This window comes from Panthera uncia, chromosome B1 (assembly GCF_023721935.1).
Source record: "Panthera uncia isolate 11264 chromosome B1, Puncia_PCG_1.0, whole genome shotgun sequence".
Taxonomy (NCBI): Eukaryota; Metazoa; Chordata; class Mammalia; order Carnivora; family Felidae; genus Panthera; species Panthera uncia.
In genome coordinates, this window is record NC_064811.1 from 115971649 (window position 1) to 115982425 (window position 10777).

General features: G+C 41.5%; 1 protein-coding gene across 1 annotated transcript in view; it reads right to left on the reverse strand.

Annotated features, from left to right (window-relative positions):
• Positions 1-10777, reverse strand: part of SETD7 (SET domain containing 7, histone lysine methyltransferase) — a 50766-nt gene that overhangs the window by 35275 nt on the left and 4714 nt on the right. Inside the window, exon 2 of the mRNA XM_049632191.1 lies at positions 6280-6409. Coding sequence (XP_049488148.1) covers positions 6280-6409 — 130 coding nt within the window. The remainder of the gene's footprint in view (positions 1-6279; positions 6410-10777) is intronic.

The following is a 10777-nucleotide window of genomic DNA, read 5'->3' on the forward strand; positions in this document are numbered from 1 at the left end:
ACCATACTATATACTTGAAAGTTAAGACAGTAGATTTTAAACCGTATCACAATCGGGGTGCCTGGCTGACTCTGTCAGTTGAGCATCTGACTTTGACTTCTCACAGTTCCTGAGTTCGAGCCCTGTGTTGGGCTCTGTGCTGACAGCTTGGAGCCTGGAGCCTGCTTCCGATTCTGTGTCTCCCTCTCTCTCTGACGCTCCTCAGCTCCCTCTCTCTCTCTCTCTCTCTCTCTCAAAAATAAATAAACATTAAAAATAAGTAAGTAAATAAATATTATCGCAATAAAAACAAAGGTAATTATATGAGTGGATGGAGGTATTAACTAACCTGAATGTGGTAATCATTTTACAATATAAATGTATCATATCATCATGTTGTACACTCACACTTACATATATCATATGTCCATAATATCTCCATAAAACTGGAAAAATGCAGATACAGAGTAAACAAAAAGAAATCCATGTTTTCTCATGAATTAGCTCATAGGGAGTCTCCACTCTGCAAGGTCTTTACAGGTTTTCTCATTCAATCTTTACAACTTGGAGAAGTAGGTATCATTATCCCTACTTTATAAATGAGGAAGCAAGTTCACTAGATCAGAGCTCTTGTGGGTTGATTCTTCAAGTAAACTTTCCATCAATCTGCCAAGCTCCTACCAAGGCTGTTCAAGCTCCTCTGAGAAAGTAAATACATTCGCCCCAGGACTCTGAACTTGTCACAATTACTGCTAATGAGTGACCTCAAGTAAACTTAACGCAATAAAGAAAGGCAGTCAGGGTCAGAGCAATTTCCTTGCTTCTCGTTAGAAGAGACTGGTAGGTGTAGTGAGAGGAGGAAGGCTCTGGAGTCAACTCACCTTGGCCTGAATCTCAGCTGCAGCTCCTACTGACTAAGGTGGCCTTGGACAAGTTATCTAACCTCTCTGTGCCTTAGTTTCTTCACATGTAAAATAGGATTACAAAGCCTACTTCACAGGTTGTTACGAAGGGAACGTGTCCAAAGTGGAACAAATGGTATCAAAGTTCTCCATGTCTTTTCCACTCCCTTGCTTCCTGTATGTCACAGGAATTGTTGCTTTCATCAGCACAGTTCATTACAATACAGATGAATGTATTCGTTGAGCCCGGTTCCAGCAAAAGCTGCATGACTATCAGGAACATAGAAGGGACTTTTGCCTTGTCTGGGAGGCTGGAATACATGACTTCAGAAGTCCATTCCAGCTCCAGTTTCCCTGAAATGTGACCAAGTGCTTTCTAAAAACCAAACACAAGAAATCCTGCATGGGCCTGCCACCTGGAAAATGGCAGCCTTTCTCAGTGGCTCACCAAATGGACACCTTTGCTTAGATTATTTGGCCAATGATGAACTACAAAAAGCCCTCTTAGCTGGACACATTAGTGTAGGGAATCAACACCAGGAGTAGTAAATAATACTTTGAAATCTAACTGGCACATCAAGGGGGAGCACCGATAATATAAAAAATATAACTAAATGAATTCACTCAACTTTAACTCATAATCAGGCTAAAAACCACACAATTCCCTAATATTCCACAGCCCAAAGCCAAATACCTGTTTCTTGTTACCATTCTAAAATTTCAAAAAGTTCTGCAAAATTGCCTTCACATCCATAAATCTTGGTTGAAATGAGAACAATTAAGGAAAAAATGCATTAAAATGCACTATTAGGGGCGCCTGGGTGGCTCAGTCGGTTGAGGGCCGACTTTGGCTCAGGTTATGATCTCGCGGTTCATGGATTAGAGCCCCATGTCAGGCTCTGTACTGACAGCTCAGAGCCTGGAGCCTGCTTCCGATCCTGTGTCTCCCTCTCTCTCTCTCTCTCTGCCCCCCCTCCTCCACTCACACTGCGTCTCTCTCAAAAACAAAATAAAAAACATTTAAAATTTTTAGAAAAATGAACATTCAGACCTGGGGATTAGTATAAAAATTAGAGATGTGTACATCAAAGTATTCTGCACAGTAAACATTTTCATAATACTCCACCACAGTACTCCAGTGAATCCACTGGGCCAGATAGACTGCAGGGCCTCATCAACAAAGCCTCAAGATTCCTTTCTCCTCACTGCATAAATGCCTTCATCTCAGGACCAGAGCCGATGTTAAGTACCAATTAACTAATCTTAGTCTTAGGACACTTTCTTCATTTCTCTACAGAGGGGGAGAGAATGGAAAACAAAGCTGCTTGAAAAGACAATTTAAAAACTAAGGTCCATTTTCATGGACCTAATTTGTGGGATAAATGATCTGGTAAAGAAGGACTGGTCTGAGTCTGGGTTCTGACTTAAGCCAGTTTTAATAAGTTTTTCTGTTCTACATTTTGCCATGTAAAAGAAAAGGCCAACTGTTGATTAAGATCTCAAAACTAGCGAACAGTCTGAGGCTGAGATCATAGTAAAAAGGCAAACCATGTACATTTTAGCTATTTAAATTGATTTAGAAGTAGATAGCTATTTCCTGATTTTACCTTGCATATATTTAATTAAGATGCTTCAATTCTCCACCAACAGTGGGCATCTCTGTGGCGTGGGAGTGGGGGTGAGAAAAAAGGGGGAAGCGTGTTCACTTTTTACACTGGTGTATTTCTTAAAGTTTGTTATTCTACCAAAAGTATTTACTATACCTGCAAATTTTAAAAAATAAAATATTCTGCTTCTATCTAGGAACTTGGTTGAAAACTTAACAGGGCCAATTTTCCTGGTGATCTCAATGTTTAAAATTCTTATTCAGGATTATCATATTGTATGTAAAGTAGAAAAGTGATTCTAGACTTTCCCTGATATAAATTTATATTTGCTTGAAACCCTCTCATAAATCACATGCCCAGCTTTTGGCAGAGGTTGTGGTAATGGCTTCACAAATATGTACTTGACTCCAAATTCATCAAGTTGTATATATTAAATATGTACAGCTTATCGTAGGTGAATTACACCTCCATAAAGTGGGTTTTAAAAATGCCACACCCAGTTTCAGGTTTCATAGAAGATTAGAATGCACTGGGCCAAATCTTCTGTCACTACCACTTTGCGATTTTCCAAACAGGTTCTGGCAATTGCAAACAAACCCTTTGATGGAAACGTAAGCCAGCATTACAGGTGTGAACAGCTTGTAAAAACTCTAAAAGTTTTTACCTTTTGTTTCCTCATCTGTTATTTCAAAACCTTGATTTCAGCCTTTTTGGGGGAAGTTTTTCAGACTAAAGCCTCCTGACTGGCAGTGAAAGCACAAGGTCCCCACTTTGTTTTAACCCAATACATCAGACCCTGAAAATTGGGAGCAGTAGTAAGGAGAAAAATAAATAGGCAAATGGAAATTAAGGTACTATTCTCTGGAAAAACAGCTGACTTCTCCATGACCACATCTCATACCCACCTTAAAAAGACTTAGAGATTCCACTGCCTTTTTTTTTTTTTTCAGTCATAAGATTATCTCACTAATGTTTATGGCAAATCCTTTTAGCAGATGTCTCATAATATGATCAGTATTGGACTTAAGAAAGAAGGTGACAGTGACCTTTTAAGAACTTAGACACCACTACATCACATGTCATAAAAGCAGTGATACTGACCTTCTCCCCTCAAAGTATTAGCCCCCATCTATCTGAAGAAGGCTAACAAAGATAACCTCTTAAGGTCCTTGCTAATACCATCATTCTTTGATTCTACTATTTGACCTAAGTCTCTACAGGTGTTTGTGTGGTATGTATAAAAACTCATGAATTAGTGCTTCAAAAAGAAAAAAAAAAAGTCCATGAATTTATTTCTATTTCATAGGTAGTTACTGGCCTAGTGTTAACACTTGACATAGTGCTTCACCTTTTTCGTGTTGTGACACACGTACACTTGACCTCAGGGGTAAACGGATGAAACTACTCGCAGCCAGAAGTGACCAGCTTACTAACTTGACAGAGGGAGGGAGGTGCTTGGGAAGTGTCAGGTCCCACCCAGCTACCCCCAGAGCCGACAGGATCAGTATCTTGGAGCCAACACAGCTCATTCTTAGCACACTGGTGCAGAAGATCAGTCTAGCCCTGCGACACTGTGCGTCAGGTCTGGGAAGCAACAAGTAACCAACATGAAATTAAACCAAATCTGCTGGACTATTTTCCCCGAGTCAGTGGATGACAGGGTATGATCACCAAACTACCAGATTTAAAGCATGACTGTGTGCGGGAGGTGGGTGAGTGGAGTGGGTGCTCTGGGTGAATTCTACGATTCTACTTTTTCTTTCAGTTCCCATACTCATTCAGCAAGACTTTTTTTTTTTGGTTAGTATGAGATTAAGGGAAAGTGCCATGATGTAGTAGCAGATGAAACAGACACAGATTCTACCCTCAAGGAAACCTCTGTCTTATAGGGAAAATAAGACATTTACAGAGATATAAATTTGTTGAATGAATAAATAAAAGAATAATTGCAGCATCAGGAGGTAAGAAGTGACATTTTCCAGAAAAGAGGTATAAATAAACTGCTATGAAAATGAGGCAGGAAAAGTTTCCCTCTGGACAGGTTAAAGGAACTGCGAGAGAAGAAAGCATTGATATCAAATCTTAAGAGTCCTCTATGGGACCCAGGTATCTGCCAGGTATCCACAGCAGGGCAAAATAAAGGAAATATCTGGCTATTTAAATGAGCAGTTTGCAAGCAAACCTCAGCTAAAAGGAGATGTGGTGTGGGGTTGGGAACAATGGGAAAGAGAAGGTTGGAATTAATAATGAAAATACAATTTAACAAAAAGTCTATGATGGGTTTTTATTGCTTTCCTTACTCTTCCTTGTATCAGATAATGGGAGAGCCTGAGGGACTGTTAAAAACTTTAAACAAACCACTCCAGGGGTGCCTGGGTGGCTCAGTTGGTTAAGCATCTGACTTTGGCGCAGGTCATGATCTCATGGTTCGTGGGTTCGAGCCCCAAGTCAGGCTCTGTGCTGACAGCTCGGGGCCTGGAGCCTGTTTCACATTCTGTGTGTCTCTCTCTGCCCCTCTCTCGCTTGTGTGTGCTCTCCTCTCTCTCTTTCTCTCCAATAAATAAATAAACATTGAAAAAAAAAACCCATTCCATCTATAGAAAAGGGATTCTGGATCACAAGCCAGTCTCTCGATCACCCTTGAACTGTCACCTTAGACATTCCCTTTCCCAAAGGAAATCCATGTTTTAGGAAGCTTCAGCTCATTACCAATGTCCAGAGCTTAGAAGCAGTTGCTCTGCCCTGTGCCCTGCAGAACCCTACTACCTGCTGTAGCTAAATCCATTTCCACATTACCCAACCAAGTGGTCAGAAAGAGAGCTGGTCCTCGCATGGCTCAGAATTCCTCCAAATGCTAGAGAAATTCACGTGGCTGCTCTTTGTTTCTGAAGCTGACAAGGTTTAGAAGTCATGGTTCAAAGGCTGGGTGTGTGCAACTCCAACTCTTCTCGAAAGAGAAAGTCATTTCTACAGTCATTCCCACCTATCTCAAGAGGGGAAGGAGCTTCTGCCTCACAGCGTTGTCAGGTAGGAGGCGAAAGGACAGTAACAAGAACTCTGCTGGGAAACATATTTTAAGCAGAACATACTAGTTAAGACAGCACTAAGGTCTCACACATAATGAAGGTTATCCCAAAGAGCAGTATTTCAAACACCGTGGGTCTGGAGCTGTATGCCTCCTATGTTTACCTGTCACATGTCTCACTGCATGACCCCTGATGATGTGGTTCTGAAGAGCTTTGCTGAATATTTTCTTGACTAATCTCATGAGGACAGAGTATGCTGAGGAAATCATGAACCCACGAGCTGGCCGCATCTTCTTTTGGGATGTGAAGAAACCAGACCGTGATTGGGAGAAAGGGCTGCATGCAGTGGACTGAGTGTGTTGTACTTGAGAACTGCCCACACTGGCCCCTGACAAAAACAATCCCCATTTGTGGGACTTCATGGAGACCCATTCGCTGGAGGAGCAGGTGGAATCCATCAAAGAACTGGGACCCACGTAACCGACTGGTGTGCGACGGGAGCCCCCGATTCTGGCGTGACAGAGTGGCTGTGTCAGGCACGCCGTAGGAGGCAGTGATGATGGACCCAAGCCTGAGGCTGGCCTCCCCACAGCAGCACAAGTGACTTTCTTGGTCCCCAAGGCAGTGCTTACATATTGGGGTTGCTTTCGCCTTTTCTATCAGTTGTACTAAAACATCCACTGAAATTTCATTTGTACCATTCCTTCAAGTAAAGTAATTTGGTTACCCGCCCTAAACAAAACAAAACACAACTGTGAGTGGTACCTGCCATCAAAGAAGAAGAACTTTCCCCGTCCATTCTTCTCTCCGTGAACAAAGTTCCCCTCGAATCTGTCCGTGGAGGAGTAGGTGACTGTGCAGAACCCGTGTGGCAATCCATCATCATCCAGGTGTCCTGGAGAAAGGGAACCGCAAGGCAAACCTTAGCATCTTCAGCGCTCTCCCACCGAAATGTTCGTGCTCAGATCCTGCCAGCAAGTTCCCTGAGCAGCATCCCCTCCTTGCCTGAGGGGACAGTGAATGTCAAGGTCTCTGTGCCTGCATCAGCAGGATCAACTTGACTGTTAGGTACGCTTTGCGAATGGATGGGGACCACAGCAGAGGGACTTACACACGTTTCAGAATATGAACCAAAAAAATAAGCTTGCATGTTACTGGGGACTAAAAGTTATTACCAATAATAACATCTGCATGTTTCAATTTACCAAGTACTTCCCTACGAAGCTTCTATTTGGAATTAATGTCCCCAAACTATCATGCTTAATTGAAATGTGACTGAGCACCAGTTTATAGTCTATTATAAGGTACATTATCTTTGCAGTAAGTTATCTAATTGTAGAACTCAGTATACAGTATGATTTTATAGCTTATTATATAGTATGATGTGGAGGACTGCTAGCCAGGTGACTTTTGAAAACCTCACTGCTTGTTAGTTTGAACAACAAGGGACATAGCCATGTCTCAAACTGCCCTAACATTTATACACCTCATTGTACTAACACATGAACTCCTAGTCCTTCTAAGCCTGAACTTAAGCTTAACCTTGAACTAACTGCTTTACATTGCAATTCATTTCAGCTTTGAATGTTTAGTAATAACCTTGTCATATACCCTCTACCACGATGTTCAGAGGGCTTGTGCTTTAAATGCAGCTAGAAGTATCTACATGGCCATTTAAGTAGTGATTTTGAACATCAGCAGCACTTATACTGTGATCCTTAAATTGCTGGTTCTTCCTGGATCACAGACTGGTGGTATATTCTAACATTTATGTATACAGTCAATATTTAGGTTTTTTTTTTTTATTATTCTCTACATATTTCATAAAACCCAGGAGTCACCTCATCGATGTCTCCCCAGTTTCTCTGGTGAGCTAATTTTATGGAGGTGGGTGAAAATGAAGGCAATAATTAATCTACTGGCTTTTCCTGGGTTAACAACCTGGGTCATGGATGAAAAAGGTATGAAAGCATTAAACACCGTGTGCAGTGCAAGGGACATTAAACACTTAAATGTGGCTTCCAGATGGCTCACAGACATAAAAGAAAACACAAACTATATCACCACAATGAATGCTTTTGTCTCCTAAAATGATTTCTTCTAACATGATAAAAAAAAAAAAATCATCCCTTAGAAGAGAGGTTAAGTAATAAGCATTATTATGAAGAACAAAAAACCTCTTCACTTGTGTTATTGATTACATAAACATAAAATAACAATGAACAAATATACTGTCTTATTGCTACATCTGACTCTGTGTAGAATGAGTTACCTAGAATATTACAGCAAAACAGGGCTACTTAAATAAATCACAATCAATATGGTTCCTTTCCTCTTAACACAAATTTTTTTCCTACAAAGAGCCAGGAAATTAGTGGTTAGAAAGCTACTAGGCCACAATTGCTTTCTCTCCCCCAGAAACTAACTACACATGACATATTCAATGATACTTGAGTCATGTGAAATAATTTGGACAATTATTTCCTAAACATGTACAGATAACATTTCTCTGATTGAAGTAAATTGAATATACTTTTTTTTGTATTTTCATAGAAAAAAAAAACCCACTCAGTGTATAGCTAAAAGCTTTCTTCTATGAAATGTTAGGATTAACATTTCTATGAATTTAGCACTCTACTTATAATTTAGGTATAAATATCAGAATAATCATTTTGGCCTTATACTGAGGCAGTTACTAATTAGTTGAAACTGTTTTCCCCACAGAAAACAGTTCACGTATTTCAGACTTTAAAAAGTTAACATATGATGAAACTTGTGTTTCTACTTGACATCCAGAGTACTATTATGATACTCATGAGTACCAAGGGGGAAGAAGTCCAGCGTAAATTCATTTGCACCTTTCCTCATTCACAACAGTCCTGTCCTACTTCTGGATAATACATTGCAGGTGCATCCTCAGCAGTGGAAAATTAGAGAAAATTTAAAGTGTCATACAACATACTAAAAGCACTGTGAGGGCCAGTACTGATCCCCAGCGAGATGAAAGCAAAAACATCACTCCGTCCCATTCCATGAAGAAGGATGCTTGTGTCGATGTGTCTTTCCACAGGCCAGGAAGAGATGTCCCATCATTTATCGGGTGACACTGTGGACATGTGACGTGTGACACACTTCCTTCTCCCTTTATCAGTCCCTCTATCAGCGGGACCCCTTGTTGGCTCGTTTGTTTTGTTTTCCTCTCATCTTTGCCAAAAGGAGGATGATGTTATCAATGGACAGGATCGGTTAAAAAGCTGGAAATTACAGGCTGTGATCGTTCAAGAATTCCACCCTGAATATTTAATAGCCCGGAGTGGTTCTCCTCGCAGTAGAGCTTTGTATCTAAACAACAGCCACAACCAAAACAATAACAACAACAAAGAGACTTTCCAAAGAAAGAACTGTAGGGAAGAGAAGAAATCGGGATGTGACGCCCTCACGTCACCTTTCAACATAGAAGATCCTCTGGTACAACTCTTATGCAAGCACCCTTTGGATAATAACATCCTGTAATATTTGTCCGGTCAGTAATGGCCGTTTAACGGAGGGGCTACTGCTATACAGAAAAGAAAAAAGTGTGCAAACCAATGGGCGATGTCCTTCCTTGTTATCTAAAGTAAACCTTACCACAACCCCCCACATTCCAAGCTTATTGCCTCATCTGAGGAAGCCAATGCTAAGCACCTAAGAAACACACTAACTACTCTGAACGTGCTAATGATATTGAAAGCCCCTTCCCAATTCCTTCAATCCTTTCTTTTCTCTCTAGAGAAGGGCACCCTAGCAAACTGCCCTTTCTTCCTTGCTGCTGGCGGAAGAAGGTACTGCTAGGGGCAGGTATCCGCAGGACCCAGGAAGAGAAGCGGAAGAAGCCTTTGTAGTTAACAAGGTTCTCAAAAAAACCACCAGGATCTTCAACAGCATGTCCTGATTCCGAATTCCTATCCCTTCCAAGCGTTACCTAACTCAGAGAGAAACACCAGTCCTCCTTGCTCTCATTGAGGTCAATTTGTAAAATGCTCCAAGACAGCCAACAGCCTTCTGGGCCAGTTCCCACCAAACAGAGGTTGAACACCAGACCCAAACAACAAGGGGAATTCACTTGAATGACTGTTCTGTGTTGCTAATGCTGTCCTGGCTCGTGTGGCATGTATCTGTCCGCAGCACGATTCTAAATATTTACAGAGGTTAGAGAAGGAAAATTTTACTTTTTCCACTCTGTTCTAAAGATCATTACCTACTGAACAGATAGAAAGTTAAAAATCTCCCCCTGGAGTTACCTCTGAGCTTTTTTCCTGTATCCTTGTAAGAACACAAGACCAGACCTGTATTTTGTGTAATGATGGGACACTTGGGCAAAGGAAATTCCCTCTGGATCAGACACTGGCTGCTTACTGCCTCAGGCTTACCCCACAGGAGATCTGAGAACAGGGTGTGTGTGTGTGTGTGTGTGTGTGTGTGTGTGTGTGTTTCCTTCAGAACAAGAGACCCTTACATGCACTGTTGGTTTTGTAGAACAGGGATGCTTTAAAAAAGTAATAATAATACAAGCACAATAATACAAGCATAATAATACAAGCACAATACATTCTGTTTTGTGCAAAGGACATGCCCTTGTGAGGATGCATTCACACTGGTTGTAAAAAACATACTCTGATTTTTGAGAGTAATTCTTTGTGAGAGCTCAATTATTAGTTGTGAGGGTCCTGATTTTAATGCGTGGCCCACAGGGAGAGGGTGCTCCCAGTGCACTGAGCATGCCTTTTTCCCAAGTACAGAACATGAGCCAACCTTATTAGAGACAGACAGGATCAGATATTAGGGGGCCTTAAAAATATTTTTAATATTTTGAGGCAGTTGGGGGCAGTGGAACATTGAGATGTTTACTTTCTTTCTGGCTCCATAGTTCTGGAAATTCTGACATTTCCTCCTTTTGAGTATTCTTCCTCAGTGTCTCCTCTATTTCTCCGAGCCTTTCCATTTTTTCTTGTCTGCTTAACCACCTATCTGGATTATTTTAAGGAACCTTTTAGGCAATCCCTTATCCTGCTCACCACTGCTGGTTCGTCTTCCCAGAGCAGAGCTCTGGGCCTGACATTCCCAGCTCTAAAAAGCCCATATATGGGGCGCCTGGGTGGCGCAGTCGGTTAAGCGTCCGACTTCAGCCAGGTCACGATCTCGCGGTCCGTGAGTTCGAGCCCCGCGTCGGGCTCTGGGCCGATGGCTCGGAGCCTGGAGCCTGTTTCCGATTCTGTGTCTCCCT